Genomic DNA, 23,969 nt, shown 5'->3' with positions numbered 1-23,969 from the left:
AAACTTGAAATAACACAATAATAATAATGACAATTGAAGCCAGTTACTTTCTATGGTCAACGCCTTTTTACGGGAGGCCGTATTCTAGCATATTTCAGATATACACGCGTTGCTCACATTTTGATTTTTCGCCCCAGATCATTTGGGCTAGGTGGCACCCTTTGTTTCAAATAAAATCAAGTGACTAAGGATGGACATTATCCAGCGATATGCACAAAGAACGAACCTTATTAACATGTAAAATAGAACCACAGCCACAATTAATGCATACTTCGAGGATTTAACACTGCATCCGTCTAAAGAAATAGAGAAACCCTCGACGAAGTTGGCTTCGAGAGGTCTGCCTATGGTACATATTGAAAAATGTCCAGATTTTTCGTAAAAAATATGGAAAGTCAACACTTCTTACACATACACACACACATATATATATATATATATATATATATATATATATATATATATATATATATATATATATACTATTTATTAGTCACTAAACGATCCAACAGAAGACCAGCAACGAGCCGTCTCTAGTTAAGACAACAGAAAGTCCCAGGCTATAGAAAATCATGTTACTGTATGCTACTGCGGCTAATTAAATAGGTAAATCAATTATTATTTACTTAATTAAACGACCTCAAAGTTTAATTTAAATTAAAAACTACATCGTTTAGTAAAGATCTGTTCAGTCACGGGCTTGATTAATTTAAATAAACTTCGCGCGTTTCTGCTACGTCCGGGAGCTGCCAAACTCGCTACTGACTTCAAGGTCAGAATAGCGCCGGGCCACTCGCTATCTGAGCCCGAGACACACAAGTTCTAGCTCATGGCCGTGTCAAGACGCCATGAGAACCTGCTACAAGCCGGCCAATCAGACAATTCGTCTTATATTGGCTGGCCAATGAGAAAATCCGCTATCAACTACCTCCTGTTGGCGCACTTTTAAGCCAATGGGAAAATTTGTCTTATGCAGCAAGGCTGCCACGTCAACACCAAGCGTTCACGACGACATTCACGACGAATCATTCTACAACGTGCTTTATATCGTACAACCTCGTGTCTTAAAATCGCTTTAATTTCAGTAATTGTCTCTTGCGAAAAACCGCTAATTATATTACGCTTAATTCTCTTAATATTTAGTCAGTATATTGAGGTTGCTACTTACTGAGAGTAAATTTACTGATTGCTGCGTATAATTATTTAAAAAATAATTACCGCATTGCTAACTGCTATTGACCACGTGTCAATTTTATTGTACGTGATTCTTTCTAATAGTTTGCATTCTCTATCACGTTTTTTATTAGTCGCATTCGCTTTATTAATAAAGTTCTAACAATTCTAATTGTAAATAGTGTAAATAAATAACTAATTTATTTATTGATAAAAATTGTGAAATTTTTAATTATTTAAATCCCTTACGCCTAAACCAGATCCACTTAGTTTGTTCGCTCATTTTACATGATCAATTATTTAATTTTGAAAAGTATTGTTTATTGAATTGAACGACTATTGAGAGGCTTTATTTGTTTAATTCAATATCAAAGTTATGATAACGAGAACGAAATATTGTAAGTAAATCCTGATTTATTTATTTTTAATACATAAGTGGACATCAATAGCTACCGGGAATATTAAATATTTATTTTCCTGAATCTTTCTTGTCTCTTTAATTCTATTTTACTATTATTTGTAAAATTTTCTATTTATTGCTACTATTTATGGAAATTTGATATTTATTTTTCCTATCGTTGTTTATCAATCCGGTTTGGTATTTATCGACACGCTCCGATTTTCCCTCGCAACTTTTCCCTCCTGAATAATTATATTTTTGTCCATTTATAAAACGGTCTAGCGCCTTCGTATTCTAACCCAGCCTGGAGGACTGGTCCAGGCACAACTTTGTTCTATTTATTATTCTTGGGACATATTGAAAATTTTTATTTACGCGTGAGTGGTCAAATACGTTTTCCGGTTAAATCGCGTTTCCATTCAAAAACTTAAACAGTTTTCTTTATACTAACATAATATAATTATAGCCATAATATAATCATAACCATAATGTTATCATAGCATCATATTGAGCATAAGCTCATTAATGGCATTCCCTAGAACCTATGATCAGATCAAAGATCCTTTTGTTCATACATATAGAGCTTTAGTATTCAGTTCCCCGCATGCCGGCTTATGTAGATTGTCCCATTGTACGAACTTTATGTGTTGATGGACATACTACTTGGTTAAGAGATCTCGAAGCTTTTTTCTCTGCCTTCCTCAGAACACGGCCAGAATTGACGGAAAGAAAAAGAAAATTAGTGTAACAAAGCTGAGGCCCACCCATCTTTACAAGCAGTTTTTTAAATTTTGTTCACTATTTTGCTTAATGAAATCAATAGATTCGGACAAAAATTAATGAATGCGATTTCAATAGAAAGTTCAATGAGTTTAGAATCAGATCAGAGCTTTAAAATATATAATATCCGACAAACGTTTGAAAAGCAGTGCTTTTTCTCACATTTTTCCGATAATATTACTGTTCATAAGCCGCGCCATTCATATTAGTAATCATGGTAGCAGCACCTTTCGACTTTTTCAACTAACCGAAGTACTTCAGCTAATTAGAAAATTGTTTCGTTTGGATTTACTGACGCATACGCATTGTAGCCTCAAGCACGATAACTTGTAACGAATTCTATGATTGGTCGTCTTATCACACCACTTTGTTACAGACTTCTCTATCAGCTAAAAATAATTCTGGCTTCTTAATTAATTTTCTGATTGCCAGAAAATCAATGACTTGGGCAGTAACGATCCGGTAAAAACGAAAAGACACTAACTGTTACTATTAGCAAGCATTAAAATAACGAGAGTTGACCTATACCGATGCAATTATTATTTTTATAGACGCTGTCGTCTATTATTTAGCCCATTTTATTCATAATTAATTAATTGAAAATCTCAGTCAACTCAAGAATAGTTCATTTAAAATAATTTTTATATATTTTTGTGTTATCTCAATAAATTTTCGCACTAATAAATTAATTGATCAGTGCAGTTGTTATATTAGCCACGTGCTAATTACGTGGGTGTTACCTTCACATGTACTAACACGAGCTACCATATGAGCATCAAGCTCTTAAAAAATTGTTGTGAATAGTGTAAAATAATTATAGTGTTAAATGTATATATTGTGCAACGAATAAAAACAAACAATCGATAACTAATTTTAAACCGATATTATTCTCCTAACTCAATCACAAATCTAAATATTTACATACAGTCATACTAACATAGTCCGAACTAGGAGTTGAACCCAGACCATGTTGTTTGCCTACCAAGTATTCTTACAGTTGAGCTATCCGAGCCATAATAAAATAACTCATATTCTTATGTAACTCTCTTTGACTTGCTAGCATCATCGTAAGTCTCATCAATACAAATTAGACTCGATTGATAAAACGTACAGAAAAGTAAACTTGGCACTGCAAAAGTAAGCTTTAGCGACTAAACTCACAGGGCTTTTTCAAAGAGAACCAAATTTTCTATAAAATTCTCATTAACACTTTTGGTGTATTTTTATTTGTTTACGCTCTGCAAGATGAAAAATAACAGCTAAGTTACTCAAGGTACTCTCGAAGAAAACTAAGTTTGCTACAAATTGAGATTGATAACACTCCGATATCATAAAATGCAGCTACGCATACAAAGTTAAAAAAAAAGTAATCCAATTTACGTGTATTTTGGAGTGAAAATCTTTTAAATCAAATGGGAAGTACTTAGATTTAAAATCAAGAGCCCAAACTCAGCGAAAATTTTTTTTCAGCATGAAAAACAATATTTTGCCTAATGAGCAAAGATTGACTTTCACCGGGTACAAAGCACCTAGTACTCATTGTAAACAACGTTCGAACAGCGATAAAAGAGTTGATTAATTGTTTCATACGTTATTCATCTAGTTGAACCGTTTTAAAATGAAGTATCTTTCATTTTCTCGAATTTGTAAACTGTTTCAAGAACCAAGAAGTTTGTTACTTTAAAGAAATAAAATTTACAATAAAAATAAATAACAATAACACGAAGAGTATGTGAAATTTTGTAAATTATACTATTTAAAAGAAATCTCAAATATTTATTTACCTTACATCCCTCGCAACTGGTCACACCGTAATGAAACCCGCTAGCTTTATCACCACAAACTTTACAAGGTACAAAGCTCTTGGCAGGAGTGGAACTATTAGAATCTGCAGCTGCATAATGTTGCTCTGTAATTATAGAAAAAACATTTTGTAATGAGTGTCTTATATCCTTTCCAAAAAGTAAACGATTTTTTTTTAGTGTCCTTTAATGGAATACTTTTGAAATTATGAAGATATCAGACACTTTTCTAAGAAAACCTTGTAAATAAATAATATAGGGTTCGGTTAGAAAAAAAACGTGGATGAGTGATGTATCACGTATGCGCATGGGTACCACAAAAAATGTAAAATATACCTAATAATATAAAACCAATAGGTGCCAGTTTTATCGATTGAGGTGAAATACATACAGAAGCAATATGAAGATTAAAAAGAAAATAATAAAAAAAGTGTTAATATCGGTTTTGAGTTAATGAAAAAGTAAAGATTATGAATTGATAATTTATGTTCAAGAGAGTTGTAAAATACTTAAAGGTGTTCCTGGCTGACAAGTCTTCAAGCCAAGTACGATGAATAATAATGATTTTTTTAATTTTCTTCAATTATCTACAATTCTAAAATACTTTCGAATATTACAGTTCACTCTAAAGGGTACTTAATGCATAAAAATTTTTGATTAATTTAAATATTCTCATTTCTGTCTGGGATTGTAGCTCATCATATAAATATTTTTCATTTAAAGCTGACTATTTGAAAGTATTTATTTGGAAAGTTTGAACCATTTTTAATAATTTCAGATCATAATTTTAAGATTATAATGTATTTGATTATCTCACGTCATTTATATTCCTTTATAGAAGATAAAAGTGCCAAAACAGGCAAGTACTTTATAAGACAAAACTGAAAATTGACACCGGAAGTTCAGAACTTCATAAGAGATGACGTCAGTGCGATTCCGAAGAAATCAGGCTTTCTGAGTGAATAAAAAAGGAGCCCTTGTAGGAACTTACAAGCTCTGACAACGGGGCTAAGCACGGACCAGGACTGGGTAACCCAGCTCTGGCTCCCCAGTGTCGGCCCTAGCTTAGGTCCAGTCGTGGGCAACCTAGCGCTGGCTTTCCATCCTTGGCCCGAGATTAAACCAGAACTAGTAAGCCCAGCTCTGGCTTCCTAGTGTCGGCCCTAGCTAAGGCCCAGTCGTGGGCAACCTAGCGCTGGCTTTCCGCTGTTGGCCCCAAACGAGACCCAGTCATGGGTAACCCTGCTCTAGCTCTTCAATATTGGCCCAAGCTTGAACCAGAACTAGTTCACCGAGCTCTGAGTTTCCACGGTAGACCCTAGCTAGGACCCAGCTAGGAATAACTTCTATCCATACAGGAAGCCCCCGAGTTGAACGACGGGGCCAAGCCTGGGACATTATTGGGAAGCCCGTCTTGGCAAACCTATACTGTCCCATGCCTGGGCCATAACTGGGTAATTAGTATTGGCCATTCCAATGATTACTCAGGCTTAGGCCAAGACTGAATACCCTAGCTTTGGCCAACCCTAGAGTCACCTTAACATGGGCCAAGATTGAATAACCTAGCCTCGGCCGTTGGATGGTGACCCTAACATCGGCCAACACTAGATAACCTAGCCTTGGCCAAGCCGAGAGTCACCCTAACTTGGGAATTATGATGGTAGAGTAAGATAATTAAGCTGGGTTCTTGATAAATAATCAATTAAATTTAATAAATTTTATTTTAAAAAATTATGTAATTATAATATAAATAATACGAAATTATTTTTTTCTTTCTCAATCGAAAATATAAATTAAATTGCTCTTTATATTTCATAAAACCGAGTAGTTGTAGTAAAATGAACAAGTAGAACATATAAAAGTTTCAATTGAACATTAGTAGGTTCGTCCAGTAGCCAGCGTTCAAACCCAGCAATCAGAAGGACGGCAGTTCGCGCCCAAAGCCCAGCAGAATTTTCACCGAGTTTTTTTCACGTTATTTACTTCACTTAAATAGTTTAAACGTTAATGATCACAAACTCTAGTACTTTAATAATAATAAATTTTTTTTTAATTGAATTTATGTGTTTTTTCGATGCATGGGCCAAGTCTGGCAACCAAGCATGGGCCAGGTCTGGCAAGCAAGCATGGGTCAGGGCTGGCAACCAGGCTTGGCACCCAGTTATCATTCCAGACTTCTACCAAGGCTAGAACAAGGCTGGCTTACAAGCTTGGCCCAGAGTTCAACATAGTTGAACCAAGCCTGAGCCAAGCCTGGGCCTGTCGTACTTTCCTATCTGGGAGGTGAAATTTTTTCGCAAAAATCTGATCAACGGTCGACCTAATGGGCAAACTCTAAAACTTTCGCTGTTTTTGAACACAGAGAGCTCAAAATCGTTGTTATTTGTAAGCTTTGGGAGACAGCAAGCATTGTTTTCTGTTTCAAGAATCTTAGTGCTTGCACACCCGTACTGGTGTGCAATTAACACTAGCAACAAATAAATACAACAGCCGTGACTCAGAAACAGAAAGCCCGATGTAATATTTGAACAAATTCACGCGATTTTAATTTCTTTTCATTTTCACTGTTTCTCTTGAAAAAACGAACCAATTTTGATGGTTAAGGTTGCATTCGACGCGGCTTATAAAATTTGAGAGCTGATTAGATGTTGGAATTGATCCAACGAGCACATTAAAAGTTATCTAAAAAAAACATTTTTGAAAAAAGTTTATTTTTGGAATATCTTCGAACACACTCTAGCGATTAAGCTCAATTTTTTCAGCTTCTAGATATTAACCCTTTAACGCTTTTGGGCGTTTCCCGCACTTTGCAGCCGGTCAAGCGGGCAGCGCGTATCTGCGTTAGTGTGTATCCGTGAGCAGTACCGTATCATGAGGTCCTTACAATTAAAGAAAATAATTTAAAAAATAAATAACTATGAGAGATTCATAATTAAAAAAAAAAAGTTAAATTTGATTTTTTTTTTTTAGAACTTAAACATAACAATATTTTTTTTTTTATAAAAATTTTATTTCATAAAACATTTGAAATATAATTTACTATATAGAATATATTTCACATAAAACATTGCATAAAATTAAATATTTATCTTATGAGATTTATATTAATAAAATAGTATTTTGATATAGTAAATTATGATACTTAAGCCTATCAAGAACACAAAATAATTGTTTTAACTCTGAATATACTAAGTATCAGGATAACAAAGTTCAAACGTACTTAAAAGTTAAATTGAAATTATCCTGAAAAAAAATATTATCTCAACTAACTATAATTATTATTATAATAATGAGTTAATCATTGAATACGATGGAACCGAGAAAAACAATCAAATCGACAAAGTGGAATATCACAATCAAGATATTGGAAATTAGTTTGTACGTAATATCCTTTAGTTTTTCTTTTTTTTTCTTTTGAACATAATGCACATGAACGGCGAAGACCATTAATTTTCATTAATATGTGGGATTTGGAATTTTCATCGGGCTCGGGCATATTCTGTGCAACAGCGATTCTTTGCTTTCGATTAGAAAAATTATTAATCAGCTGCTTTACTAAATTCTGCCGAAATTGCAACTGAGTAATTGACTTAGCTTCACTTGCGTTATAAATAATATGACTATTAATGACACATGCATCTAGTATAAAATAAACATAATATTTCCACCACTTCTCGGATGGACGAGAAATACTATAATAAGTTCTTTTCTGATCTGCGAGATCTACTTTACCCATATGTTTATCATAATTATTCACAGGCAAAGGGCAAGGAATTTCAACATACGTTTTATCTTTTTTTGAGTATTTTTTTAACATGACCGTTTCTGTAGAATCACAATTAGATGACAAAACTGTAACTGGATGATTATCCTGCCACACAGTTGCATCTGCAGTAATGCCATTCATTTGCATCTGCAAAAAATCAACTCTCTTCAACTTTAAATTATCTGGATTTTTAAATTCCACCGGCCATTCTTTTCTATTTTGTCTAATAGTCCTACAGCCATAAATTTTATTTTCTTTTAATTCATTAAATAATCTTACTGAAGTAAAGAAATTATCACAGTAGAGATGATGATTCTTTTGACCGAAGAAATCTGATAAGCTCAAAACAACCTGCTCGCCCAATAATAAATCTTCATCAGTTTCTTCTTTCTTGCCAAGATATTGTTTCGCATCAAGCGTGAAGCCAGTTGAAGCTTCAGCTATAACCCAAAATTTTAAGCCCCACGGTGTTGGCTTGTCTTTCATATATTGTTTAGCTGAAAAATTGCCTTTATATGCAATCATAGCCTTGTCTACTGAAATATCCCGATTGGGACGATAAACATATTTAAATTCATTTATAATATTTAATACAGGGCGTATTTTATAGAGTCCGTCATAGTCAGTTGAACCTAACTTTGGCATCTTAGTGTTGTCATTAAAGTGGAGATATTGCTTTATCAACTTACATCTAGCACGGGTCATTGCATTCCTGACTATTGGACACTGAAAAAAATCAGCCTGAAAGTACATATCTAATTGTGGAAAGGTAACGATTCTCATGTAAATAATAATGCCTATAAATCCTTGTATTTCGGGACCTGTTACAGGTTTCCAGCGTTTATTAGGGCGACCAGCTCCATGTTCTTGTTGGGCGTACAAATTTGTTTGTTCAGCTGTCATTTCATAAAAATCGTCGTCAAGGAATAATTGTAAATAATTTTGTTCAATACTACCTTCAGTGAGCATATGAAGAGGCCCAGTATACCCAACAAATTTGTCTACTTCTGCTTTCTTTATTTCATTAAGCCATTTTTTTTTTTTAATGACAATATTTTTGTCTATAAAAGCAAATTTTTTTAAATTACTTTTTTTTTTTGATATAGTTACATTCTATGTCAATGAAACCAAGAAAAAAAATTTATTATCAACCTACAGCTGTTTATTTAAGTTATAATTTTAAATTAACTCATTTGTTACCTTCAAAATTATTATTATTATAATCATCATCGATACCATCATCGTCATCATTAAAAGAGCAATTCGAACTAGTACTGTGATAATTCTCGTATTCTTCAGTACGACTACAACTTTGACTTCTTTTTATTGCCGCTATTTTATTTTGAATTTTTCTCTTCTTTGTTTGTTTTGAAATTTGATTGGGTGTGTTATTTTTGTTCAAAGCTTTTAAATTTTTACGTTTCATTTTGTATAGTTTTATGATTTTAATTATTTAAAAAAATAAAATCAGCAAAAACATTACAAAACAAATGAAAGGGCACTAATGGAGCCCATCAGATGAGTGAATCTCAGTAATGTCCAAGCCTGAGTCTCATAAACTGCGGTAGTGGGGACTAAGAGCGCACGTGAGAGGCGATCTCCACTCTAGTGCCGCGCGAATTATTTTGTCCGACTTCGCCGTTAAGGGGTTAACAAGCCGCGTTAAATGACACCTCAACTTTCGGTTTTCGAGAATCGGACCGAAACATTTAACTTCCCGAATTTTTGCAAATTTTCAATTTTCTTCGCGGGAAATAAAAAACAAAGGGAATCCTGTGGCGTTTGCCACAGAAACTGCGATTAATAATTTATTCGGCAATTTTCGAAGCCGGATCAGTGATTTTTGGTTTTCCGTCATATTTTTTTTAACTTCCCGCTAAGAAAATCGACGATTTTCAAAAATTTCGGGAAGTTATTGTTTTCACCCCGATTTTCGAAAATCGAGTTTTCATCAGATGTCGACGTTTTGAGGTCCTAGGAAGCTATTCTGACTATTTTCAGAATGATGTCCGAGTGTGTGTATGTATGTGTGTGTGTGTGTGTGTGTGTGTGTGTGTGTGTGTGTGTGTGTGTGTGTGTGTGTGTGTGTGTGTGTGTGTGTGTGTGTGTGTGTGTGTGTGTGTGTGTGTATGTAAACTCTTTGTAACTTTTGAACTAATGGATCGATTTGGATGGTTGAGGTGGCAATCGAAAGGGCTTGTTAGCCTTCAACTTTCCTGAAAATTTCAGATTATTTGATCGAATATACTCGAAAATATTGGCGAATTACGAAAAAAAAAAAAATTTTTTTTTTATTTTTTTATTGATTTCTCAAAAACGACTTATACGATCGACTTCAAAATCTAATCAGCTCTAGTACTCAATAAAACGCGTCGATTGCCACCTCAAACATCAAAATCGGATAATTCGTTCGAGAGTTATCGCGGGAGAAAGAAATGGTGAAAAACGGTTTTTTCTAAATATTTTCGAAACGACTGACGCGATCGATTTCAAATTTTAATCAGCTCTAGAACTCAATAAAACGCGCCGATTGCCACGTTAACTATCAAAATCGATTGATTAGTTCAAAAGATATCGGCGTTGAAAAGTTAAAAAAATAACATTTTATGTTATTTTTTCCGGATAAATCAGAATATAACGTACTAAAATGTGCCTGATATCATACCAACTTATCTTTTTTATGGTTTCTTTCGATCATATAATGTCATCGAAGTTGGTTTTTAGTTTAAATCACATTATCAACAAAAAAATCGATAAAACGTAGTTTTTAATATTTTTATCGGATATTTCATATTTTATTGTTTCTTACATGAGTCAAAATTTATTTAAATCTTGATTTTGATCCCCGACATTGATTTCTGCCTCAATACACTTATTTTACTGAACAAAATCAGGAACTAAATTTTAGAAACCGCTTCATTGATGATTTTCGATTCTTAAATTTTCAAACTTCAGCATAACAGGTAACTTGTTAGAGCTTGAAAAGATCATAAAAAAACAATTGCATGTGATAGCATTTTCGAGCTCGAAGAGCTCGAAAATATATCTACACTAATGTTTTCGAGCTCTTTGAGGTCGAAAACAGCGAGAAGTTTTGGGGCTGGCCCGCAGGGTCAACCGACAGACCGATTTTTTTCTTTTCTATTCCTTTGAGATTTTATAAATTAAGCATTTACAAGTGGAACAGTACACACATTCTTGTTCTATACTTCATTACTGTTTTTTTTTACTGTACGTTGTTCTTTAAATAAAGAATTATTTGACATAATCAGTTTAATTAATTTATGTATATTTAAGAACCTCACTATTAACTATAAATGTGTATAAGCAAAATGTCACTCACTCACCCATCACAAGATCTCTGAAATTATAGGTCCTATTAACTTTAAATTTTCGTATGCATTTTTTTGATGGCACATATGCTCACTAAAAACGCATTTTATGAAACTAATTCAAAATGTATTTTTTAACCTTATTATCAAACCCCCTAAAGATTGGTCAATAGCAACGGTTGCTTTGACAACGGTTGGCCCTTAGAAACAATTGTCATGGCAACGGATTGTCTTTAGCAACAGTTGATATGGCACCTGTTGGTCCTTAGCAACGGTTTGTCGTCAGCACTTATCAAGCTTTGAGATGGGTTTATGGCAGCGTGAAAAATAAAAGCTTTCATGTTTTTAAAGCAAAAGATCTACAAGCTCGAAATTTTGAATTACCATTTTCTACAGTACGAGAAAATCGATAGCGTGATTTTTTTTTAAGAAAATTAAACTGATGAGGGTTTGCGGGTAAGTGAAAAATGAAAGTAATCAGAATTTTTAGTCAAAAACCAACAAACTTGAAATTTAAAACGACTATTACCTATGATAGAAGAAAATCGAAGGCGTGAATTGTCTTCAGAATATCTACTCTTACGAAATTCGCGAAGGCGTAAGAATTGGAAGCTTCATGTTTCTGATCTTAACGCCCTACAGGCTTAAAACTCAAAATAGATACCATCTACACGACGTGAAAATCAAATTTGAATTATTTTTTACTATAATAAAAATGCAGTTCACGCTACGTCATTAACAATCGCAACGTTTTTTTTATAGAAAGTTGTGATAGGATAAGAATATTGCCGAATATGTTCGAACGGTCAATACTAGGATTTTGATATCAACCCTCGCGGTTTTGGAAATACTGAAATAATACCGGAATTATACGGTATAAATACTGCATAAATATGATATTACTCGAGTTATTTTGGCCAGTTATTTTACGCATTATTACCGAAAATTTGCGAAATAAATTCAGACTATTTACGGTGATAAAACAGAAAAAATACGGTATTTTCACACCATTAAAACCGTAATTATACAGCATATTTATAGTATATTTTCGGCATTTTTACAGCATCAAACCGTTCTACCCGGAAAAAAATTTATATGTAATTATCTAAAATTTTATTTAGTTATATATAATTTTATATAATTATATATAACCTTATAAAGTTATATATACAATAACTGTCATGAAAAAAAAAAAAATTAATAAAACCCGTCAACTCGTGGACTCGATCCCGAGATCTATTTATTCAAAGTCTGATCTGGTAGCCATTATGTCAAATTACTTACTTGAAATATGTTACTAATTGTATTCACATGGATACAAACAAACTTAAGAAAATTGAAAACATCAATTTTCACAGATAGTTATTTTCAGTTACATTTTTTTGTTTGAGTGAGAATTGTGTGAACCAATAAAATTAAATAAAAAATATTACATTTTGCACATTTTCGATGATTTTAAATGCAGAAGCGAACAAAAAATAAAACCATATTTTTTACAATTTTCTACTTTATCGGCGTAAATCTGGTGAAGTTGCAGGATACTGACGGTATTATTATCACAAAAACAATGATTTTATTATTACAACATTATCGTATTATAGTTTTTATAAAGCATTTTACTGGTAAAAGTTCGGCATTTTTACAGTTTTTTTACAGCATTTTTTTGGTAAAAGTTCGGTATTGTTATAGTTTTTTACAGCATTTTTTCGGTAAAAGTTCGACATTTTTATAGTAATATTACTGTAGTAATCTGGTTACTCTACAGCATAAGTACAGTAAGTATTTGCCATAACTCCAGGAAAAAAACTGGCCAATATAACCATATTAATACCAAATTATTACGGTAAATTTACGGCATGTGCATAAATGCCGAAAATTTACGGCTAGTAAGTATATAAACTTTTGAGCCAATAGTATTTTTCAATTCTACTCGATAAAATAAAACATACACTGTGAAAATTTTCTATTAATTTTAACTTTTCATGGGCATCACATTTTATTATGGTGCATATTACTGGTGAACCTTATTTACTCACTACTATATTTTACAATGACACTTTGTAATTTCAATAATAAGTGAGGCTAGCTACAGTATATGAAAAAAATAGAAAGTACCATATTAAAATGAGTTAAAGCGCCAATTTAAAAATTAACATGCGAACTATAGCAAAATAAGTTAGGGTGACAATTTAAAAAATACAGTCTCACTGTAAAAAAAATTTACAGCTGAGAAAAGACACCTACTATCTGGTCATAAAGTATTGGCCCTAAATTTAAAACATGAATAACTTATATATAAAAAAAATGGCATTAGAACGTGAAACATATAGATCGATAGATTGAAGTCTCTTCTACTCCTATCCAAAATTTCATAAACCTAAAAAATTTTTTACCCGAGATATAAACAATTGAAGGTTGAAAAATGTGGTTTATGAAGGGTATGAATTAAAGCACCAACGTGACAGACAAACATTCAAACAAAACCGTGACAGAATTTTCACAAAGTTACTTAAGAAGACCCATTGCAACAAGCTCATTTTGAAAAGAAATCTATTTAAAAATTAGAATTGAAGTTGTTAAGTATTTTTTTAAATATTTTTGTTTTGTTTGAATTGATGTAACTGTCGCATTCTACCTACTTTGTAAACTAATAATTTGAACTGTATTGAAAAAAACACACACACGCATGCGCATGCACGCATGTCACCCGAAATGTAGCAAGTATTAGCTTCCTCAGACTTAAAAACGTCGACACCTAAAAAAAATTTGACGATCGAAAATCAAACTGAAAGCCACAGCTTTTCTAATTTTTTTTAATTTTTTAATCAGAAATTAAAGAAGTTAATTTGGAGCATGAAATGGTTTATGGAAGAAAATTAAAATTGTTGAGTACATAAAACTGAATTGATGATATAGAATTTATTCAAATGAAAAAAAAAAAATTCAATTATTTATTACTTTTGTTTCTCATACAGTGCTCTATTCGTTGAGTTATAAAACGAAGCGATTGCATTCTAATGACGGCTTAACTCTACGTGAATAAGCATTATTACGCACAGCATATAGATATGAGAATATCGATATTACTTTCACCGACTCTCTGCTTCTTCTTTCCGTTCGTCATTGGCATACAACACACAGAGCATTCTTGCAACTATTATCAGTCTTTAATGTATTTCATTTGTCAGGAATAACTTCATTGTTATCATTCCATAATAACAGTTCCAGCAGTTATGATTGAAAAGGATTACAATCAGTAATAATTGATCACGAAAAATCAAGAACATAATTTTTTCACTTTAGATAGCCAGATTGGAAGGTAAATTTCTCAAAAGAAGTTTTACAAATTCTGAAGTCAGTCGGACGTAATGAACGTTGGAGTCGTAAGTCAGACGAGTGGACGTTGAAATCGTCATCTTGATATTCAATGTTCAAAAAGATGGACAAAATCAATTTCTTTCGATTTCCTGTGGTGGGTTTTAATAGGTTGAAAGATAAATATACTCCTGATTTTGCAGTATCCGGCTTACAAACTTGAACTGTGGGACAAATATTCCAAACAATCTCACAAATCCTCCACCATCAGTATTTTTTCTGAAAACTAACTCCGAGGGAGGTTTTAGTGGAGTCAACGATTAAAATACTCTCATTTTTCTATTATTCGGCTTACAGGCTTGAACTTTGGCATGAATATTCCAAACAATCTTATGAATCCCCCACCAACAGGATTTTTTCGAAAACTAACTTCGAGAGGGGTTTCAGTGAGGAGATTTACATACACTCGTTTATTCATTATTTGGCTTACAGACTTGAACTTTGGCATAAATATTCTCAACAATCTTACGAATTTCTTACCATCGGTAATTTTTTCGAAAACTGATTTAAATAATGAAATAAAACGAGAGTATTTTAATCGTTAACTCCACTAAAACCCCCCGCGGAGTTAGTTTTCGAAAAAAATACCGATGATGGGGAATTCTTAAGATTCCTAGGAATATTCGTGCCAAAGTGCACCTTTGGCAGACTTTAGATAGAAAAAAGGAGTATTTTTAGCTTCGACCACACTGAAATCGCCCTTGGAGTTGGTTTTTCAAAAAAATACAAATGGTGAAGGATTTCTAAGATTGGTGGGAACATTAGTGCCAAAGTTCACGCCTGTAAGTCTCATTATGTCAAAATGTAAGTATTTGAATCTTTCACCCCAGTGAAACCCCCCTTGGAGTTAGTTTTCGGGAAAATAGGAAAGGTGGATGATTTGTAAGATTGTTGGGAATACTTGTGCCCAAGCTTAATCCTGTAATCCAAATAATGAAAAAATGCGACTATTTTAATTCTAGACCCTACTGAAACCCCCCTGGAGGTTAGGTTTCAGAAAAAATACCGTTGGTCGGGAATTTCTAAGATTGTTGATAATATTTGTGCCAAAGTTCAAGTTTGTAATTCGGATAACATGAGTAAAATTATAACTCATAGTGAATAATACCCTATATTTTCAGAGCGATATGGGTATCTGATGCTGATATTCAAAAACATAAAAAAAATTGAATAAATAATTTGAATCTTTGAAAACCATCAAGGACACTCGAATTAACCATTCCTTTACACCTATCAACGACAATTCTTTAGAAGTAAGAGTGAATTCTTTTGAAAAAGATCGTAAAGTAGTTAAACTGAATTTACAAATAAAAATTTTTCAAATTTTTTACAATAGTCATTTCCTTTATATTTTTTGTTCTTTTACGTAAGATTAGAACATAAAATTTCAATAACTATTGAATATGTACCTAAAATTATTTCTATTTAATTCAATAATCATTATTTTATGTGCTAAATTGGTGACTATAAAAGAATTTCTTATCAGGTTCAATGCAATTTTGACAATATTAAAAAATTGATAACTCAAATACAAGCTCGATTCTCTAGTTCAAATTTTCAAGGCTTCGTAGAAACAGAATAAAGCAACTTTCCTAGAAGATTAAAACAAATCGAAGTTCGGAGAGAAAAGTTCTAGCTATTTAAGAACAGCGATTTTTTAAAGTTTTATTGGTTTTAAATAGTTATTACTTTACAAAATCGGAGCAATTAAACAAAAGCTGAGTAGATTCCATTAAAATATACCTCGAAAAAAGATATTAGCTGCTGGTCGACTCTCAATTTCAAATACGGTACATATAATAGTGTTTTATAAATAGGCGAAATTTAACCAAAACAGTTGTTTAGTTGGAAGCTATTAGCTAAGCCCGACGTAAGTTTAGACCTAATATCTATTTTTTTCATAAAAGCAGAAGTCTTACTGAGAAGAATGCCACTGGGTAGGAATCTTCAAGTTATATACAAGTTGAGATACATATATTTGAAAATTAATGAAAAATCGACTTTTTTAAACCCATGTAGGAACTTACAAGCTCTGACAACAAGGCTAAGCACGGACCAGGACTGGGTAACCCAGCCCTGGCTCCCCAGTGTCGGCCCTAGCTAAGGCCCAGGACTGGGCAACCTAGCTCTGGCTTCCTAGTGTCGGCCCTAGCTAAGGCCCAGTCGTGGGCAACCTAGCGCTGGCTTTCCGCTGTTGGCCCCAAGCGAGACCCAGTCATGGGTAACCCTGCTCTAGCTCTTCAATATTGGCCCAAGCTTGAACCAGAACTATTTAACCGAGCTCTGGGTTTCCACGGTAGACCCTAGCTAGGACCCAGCTATGAATAACTTCTACCCATACAGGAAGCCCCCGAGTTGAACGACGGGGCCATGCCTGGGACATTATTGGGAAGCCCGTCTTGGCAAACCTATACTGTCCCATGCCTGGGCCATAACTGGGTAATTAGTATTGGCCATTCCAATGATTACCCAGGCTTGGGCCAAGACTGAATACCCTAGCTTTGGCCAACCCTAGAGTCACCCTAACTTGGGAATTATGGTGGTAGAGTAAGATAATTAAGCTGGGTTCTTGATAAATAATCAATTAAATTTAATAAATTTTATTTTAAAAAATTATGTAATTATAATATAAATAATACGAAAGTATTTTTTTCTTTCTTAATCGAAAATATAAATTAAATTGCTCTTTATATTTCATAAAACCGAGTGGTTGTAGTAAAATGAACAAGTAGAACATATAAAAGTTTCAATTGAACGTTAGTAGGTTTGTCCAGTAGCCAGCGTTCAAACCCAGCAATCAGAAGGACGGCAGTTCGCGCCCAGAGCCCAGCAGAATTTTCACCGAGTTTTTTTCACGTTATTTACTTCACTTAAATAGTTTAAACGTTAATGATCACAAACTCTAGTACTTTAATAATAATAATTTTTTTTTTTATTGAATTTATGTGTTTTTTCGATGCATGGGCCAAGTCTGGCAACCAAGCATGGGCCAGGCCTGGCAACCAAGCATGGGTCAGGTCTGGCAAGCAAGCATGGGTCAGGGCTGGCAACCAGGCTTGGCACCCAGTTATCATTCCAGACTTCTACCAAGGCTGGAACAAGGCTAGCTTACAAGCTTGGCCCAGAGTTCAACATAGTTGAACCAAGCCTGAGCCAAGCCTGGGCCCGTCGTACTTTCCTGTCTGGGAAAGTTCAAAAAATTCTCCAGCGGCCTGATTTGCACATATATACAGTAAAAAAATGGTAAGCTTACTAAGGTACTAATCTTTTTTACTGTAAAATGTTAAAATGCATGTATCTCATGAACAGTGCACTTTAGAAATATAAGTATCATGAGCAATTTTGTAGAAGACAAAATTTCTTAAAAGTTTGGTTCTAAGCATATTTTTTGTAAGATGAGCCGTTTTTTCACTATTAACAAAAATAAATAAAAAAAGTAAAAAACCGACTTTCGGAGCTGATACAATTGACATGGATCGAGTTAGACCAACATCGCTTTATACACTTATAAAAAGCAAAAATTACTCTACAAATAAGAACTAATTTCAAAACGATAGCTCAAAACCGGGCTAAGTTGTAGTAATTTAAAAGAAAAGTTATTCGATTTACGTGCTTTTTAAATGGGAAAAATTTGATGCTCGGGAGTAAGCACTTAAAATTAAAATTAAGAGGTGAAATTTTCAGGGGATTTTGTTCTCAACATAAATAACAAAATTTTCTTGTGTCCACTAAAAAAATGTTCGTTTCATATGAAGCACCCGAATATATATATATATATTTATAGATATATATACATATGCATATGTGTGTGTGTATATATTAGGGAGTTTCAAAAAAAACAACAATTTTTTTTTTTCTTTATGGTGTCCAAAAATTAAAAGTATAACTAAAAATAAAAAATTTTGGTACCAATCCGGACTCTTAATAATGATATTAAGGTTTTCCTCAATCCATTTTTCTATTTTCCATTTAAATAACACGGGAAAAGAAATTCTTTTATTTTAAAATTTTCTAGCTCACAAACCAATCGACGGATTTTTATGCCCAGTAAAAAATATTTTTGTAGGAAATTGAACGCTCTACAAAAAAAGTCTCTCATCATTTTTTGATAAATCCCACTGTTCGAAAATTATTTCAGCTTCAAGTAAAATTTATAGTAAATTTTGAGATTTTTTTACTTTTCCGGCGAAAGTATCAGTCTTATCAAAAAATGTCGTAAGAACATTTTTGTAGATAATTTTATTCCTTACAAATTATTACGACCGAAACTTTTCGAAATTCCGCAATGTTCACAAGTTATTTGCATTTCAATGTCAAGCTCTTAAAAAATAGATTTCTGATAGATTTTAAGTGCCTTCCAAATACAGTTTAGTTAGACTAAAATCAGATCAAATTTTCCGACTCGGGATAGGCGGCAGAGGCAGTCATTCGGTTCCTGTGTGGATCGGACGATTACTAAGTTAAGTGGCATTGAGCATGGTTGCTACTTGGTTGGATTACTTCTTAGCCACGCGTTGAGCTTGAGTGGAGGTCTCTGTGCGCTACATGCGGGTTGAAGATCCAGTAATCGGTAAGATGGAAATTTCATCGATCACTGAAACTTCACCGGATCTGAACTGTACTAGGAATGGGTTTTCTCTGTGGTTTTCCCTTGCCACTGCACTCTCATCCAAGGGGAGGTGTAGGACATCCTGTAATGATGCAGTACAGCGGACACAAGTCGGTCCACAGCCACACATAAACCGGGTAATAGGAAACTTGAGCTAAGTAATATTGTAAACTATGTGACAGGTAATGCCTACATCCATGGTGAATTATCATTAAAATAAAATAAAATAAAATAAAAAAATTTACAAAAAATACATCAAAATTATCGATTTTAGCTATCATTAGATAAAAGAAAAAAATTAAAAAAAAATTAACATTCATTTAACACAGAAAAATGAACTTGTAAGGCGTCAGCTCAATTTTCGAGATATCGAACAGATATTCTAAGAAGATTTTTTTTTGTCTTGAAGGAACTTTTTAGACTATGAGACATAAAAATAAAAATATTTTTCGTTATAACAAACCCTCATATAAATATATATATATATATATATATATATATATATATATATATATATATATTTAAATCAAGTTATATTTAACTCAGTACCACGAGCATGAGACAATAATTGATGATAGCATTTATCTGATCACTTCCTTAATGCACTTTCTACAGTTGGTCTCTATAAGACTTATAGTTTCTATCTTTCGACCTCTCTGAATTTATTGTACTATATTTTGTTATATGATTCTATGATATATAGAAAATGACAGACGTATGTGAAAAAATATTACGGGAAATAATGATTTTATCGCAGATAAAACATGGTGATATTTGAAAAGTTCATTTTTTGAATTGAAATAAAGATCGGACAGGTGTTATGAAATGAGAACCCGGAAACGTGACCAAGCATACGCTTGAGACTTAATTAGTCTAGTCAATTCGGACGCTAATCTCGACTCTCTCGTTTTCTTTATTTCCTTCTCTTCTCTTATTTAATCGCGCAAAGAGTATACAGAAATACTCTCGTAAAATTGTGTCACGTATCTGTGAAGACGTTTGCACTTTAGATTCCTACAACTGCTTTATCCATTATTCTATGTGTTTTACTTCTGTCTCTTTATACACTTATATATTTATTCTATTTTTTCGGCTTATTCTAGCTGGATAGTTTAATAACTCGTGATTATTTTCAAAACGTTCAAATTTAAGCATAATATATTACATTTTACGAAACTGTATTTCATATTTTATTTACTACGTACTGTATTTTTTTTTCTTCATTTTATTTATTTTTATTTTTCAACTTCATGTGAATTATTATAGCAATAATAAATAACTTATCAAATATTTTAATGAATCTAGATGAAAAAATAATACTTTATATTGCTTCATCATTCCTTTGTCTCATAATTACAAATATTAATAACAGCATCGTTCAATAGGTGTATCATAATATTTTTTGAATAAAATAAAAACAATTATAAGCATGTTAGTACAATATATAAACAAAACTTCAATATAATCAATGGTCATGTTGTGTATTTTATTATAATGATCAACTTAACAGGAAGTAAAGTCAATACTAAAAGCAAAAAAGTTATTGAAGTTAACTTTTATCTAAAAGTAATACCAATCTGTTGTGTAATTGGTATATAGTATTAAATATTATGTAATAGCATAGGTCGGTGGATAAGACGCGGTGAATGTCTTTACTGTTTGAAATGGATTAGGAGTCGAAAGGTTGACGTCAAGAATAAATTGCCATAAATTTGTTCTAAGTACATAAGAAATTAAGTAAAAATAGAAAGAGAGAGGTATATGTATACAGAAGAGTTGTCTTATAGCTGCTTGATACTTTTTTCTTGCCAGCCAAGTAGGTGGCTCCATCGTCTGTTGTAAAGGTTATAGTTTCAAACAAAAGTCTTCCGGGAGAGTTTAATGAGACTTCATCATCGTAATACCGATAATATAATTTCATAAATTTATTATTTTCCATATATATGTATATATATGCTTTAATTCAGATGTTAAGTAAAGAAATGATAAAAAAAAAAAATAGTGATAAAAATCCACATTTTTAAAATTTTATACATAATAAATATTAATAAATAAAGACGTAATTGGTAATGATACGATCGTGGAAGAATATGTAAGCAGCTAGAAGTAAAGAAAGATTAGTGCTGTATAGGGAATAGAAGGAATAAAACGAACAAGTCATAGAACGGTAGACTGGAGCGTGTTAGCAAACAAGAAGAGAAAAAACATAAGCGGAAGAGAAATAGAATAAAGGAGCAAAGTGGTGAAACATCATGTTTTTTTGCTAACCTCTATATAACTCTCTGCAACGGCCATTGACCTTTTCGTATTATCCAACATTCTATAACTATCGTTTATCTTTTGAATAATTTTAACTAAATAAATTATGAATATTACTTTTGAAAATTTTGATATTGTGAACCATACTACGATTTATAAAAGTATTATTAAATAAGAATCCATTTATAGAATGAATAGAGCGTTTCAATGATGCTCAAATGCTACGCATAGACCAACAATTATCAAAAAAATTTTAATATTAATTTACAATTGATCACTGTTAAAACTTCAGAATCTTCATTATCAAATACAATATTTTTGATTGATTACCAGGTTAGGATAATCTTTTTTGTGAATTAAGTTATATTTTTATTTAAACAAAAAATATAAATAGACGTTGATAAATCCAACAATAATTTTTTCTTGTGGTTAGAATATTACACACAGATCCCACGTTCGATTGTCCTGCATAGATAAGCACCCGCAAATAAGTGCAACGACCCCACCAGAGCAATTATTTACGTTAATGAAAAGCCGGAAAATGGAAGAAACGACAGAGTAAACAATGTAGCTCTTACAATCGTACAGTAGGTTCGATGTCGCTTCGATGGTATAGTGTTTAAAAAACTTCCTGCTACCCCCCTCTCAACCTCAGCTCTGTTTTACATTTACAGTTTTTCAGAATGTATTTATGAACCCTTTGCTAATGCTTTCTCATGTAAACAAATTCACTAGAATTATAATCTATATATTGTGTGTACAGACTGATAATTTTATTTAATAAAATTATGCCCTAATTCCATAAATATTCAAAAAGTATGAATTTTCTTTGAGCAATCAAAAAAAATTATTATAAGAAAAGAAAGGGTTGAAGATACTAACATTGTTTCTGAAAAAGCTTGAAAATAGCTTTAGTTTAATTGTGCATCTAGTTATTATTTTCATATTGGATGGATATATACAATCAATTGCTTATACATTGATCTAAACGAGATAAATTGAGACAATGTGAATTCTTCGTCGTCCTCAGCCATGCAAAACAATATATAAAAAAAAAATTTTTCAAATCATTGCGCATATAGTTTTTCAAAGTTTCTACATGTGCTTATTTTTAGATTTTTTTTTTGTAATTAATTAGCCGAAAAAAAAACAAAAATTGTTAATTGTCTCCTAACTTAAGGATCATAAAATTTTTTAATTTTTATTAGTTTGACTAAATATTTTTTTTCTAAGCTATAATTTTATTTACTTTTTCTTTTCAATTTCCCGCTAAGAAAATTTTTGATTTTCAAAAATTCAGGAAGTTATTGTTTTCACCCCGATTTTTAAAAATCGAGTTTTCATCGGATGTCAACGTTTCGAGGTCCTGAGAAGCTATTCTAACTATCTTTAGAAGGATGTCCGATTGTTTGTGTGTGTGTGCTCGCGCGCGAGTGTGTGTGTGTGTGTGTAAATGTAAACTTTTAATATCTTTTTAATGAACTGACCGATTAACATGTTTGAGATGGCAATCATGAGAGTTTGTTGGCCGTCAACTTTTCTGGAAATTTCAAATCGATCGATCAAATAGACCCTAAGATATCGGAGAAAAACAAAAAAAAACATTTTTTTTTTAGTTTTTTTTTTTTTTAATTTTTCAGAAATGGCTCGATCGATCAATTCCAAAATCTAATCAGCACAAGAATTCAATAAAACGCGTCGATTGCCGCCTCAACCATCTCAATCGGTTCCTTCGTTCGAGAGATATCCATCGAGAAAGAAATGGTTAAAAACGGTTTTCTTCAATTATCTTTGAAGTGACTCATCCGATTCATTACAGAATTTGATCAGCTCTGAAACTCAATAAAACGCGTTGATTGCTACCTCAACCGTCTCAATCGGTCAACTCTTTTGAGAGATATCATTGGAGAAAAAATGGTAAAAAACAATATTTGGAAAAACCCAATAAAATATATATTGAGAATTTTGTTAAATTTTATTTCTCTTAATTTGTTGAACACTATATATCAATCTTGGCATTTCATTTATGCCTTGTTGATTTAAATAATTAAGTTAAATTGTTTAAGCTGGAACTCATTAAATTTATTAAAAAAAAAATCGGTCTATCGGTAGACCCTGTGAGCCAGCCCTATAACTCCCCGCTGTGTCCGAGCTCAAGGAGCTCGAAATCATTGTTGTGAATAAATTTCCGAGCTCTTCGAGCTTGGAAATACTATTGTATGCCATTATTTTTGGAAAAGACCATTTTTTAGCATTTCTTTCTCCCACGATATCTTACGTATTAATTAACCGATTGTGATGGTTAAGGCGGCATTCGACGTTCTATTGAGTTTTAGAGCTGATTGAATTTTGGAATAGATCGGATGAGTCGCTTTGAAGATAATCGAAGAAAACCGTTTTTCAACATTTCTTTCTCGATCGATTCCTCTCGAACGAATAAAGCGATTGAGATGGTTGAGGTGGTAATCGACGC

At 32.6% G+C, this 23,969-nt stretch overlaps 1 protein-coding gene across 2 annotated transcripts in view; it reads right to left on the bottom strand.

Annotated features, from left to right (window-relative positions):
* LOC103572303 (ecdysone-induced protein 78C) overlaps nt 1-23,969 on the bottom strand; it is a 186,081-nt gene that overhangs the window by 61,787 nt on the left and 100,325 nt on the right. For both annotated transcript variants that reach the window (XM_053739894.1, XM_053739893.1), the window contains one exon: nt 4,138-4,262. In XM_053739894.1, the coding sequence (XP_053595869.1) occupies nt 4,138-4,262 (125 nt within the window). The remainder of the gene's footprint in view (nt 1-4,137; nt 4,263-23,969) is intronic.

This window comes from Microplitis demolitor, chromosome 6 (assembly GCF_026212275.2).
Source record: "Microplitis demolitor isolate Queensland-Clemson2020A chromosome 6, iyMicDemo2.1a, whole genome shotgun sequence".
Taxonomy (NCBI): Eukaryota; Metazoa; Arthropoda; class Insecta; order Hymenoptera; family Braconidae; genus Microplitis; species Microplitis demolitor.
This window is presented reverse-complemented; position numbering and strand designations above follow the sequence as displayed.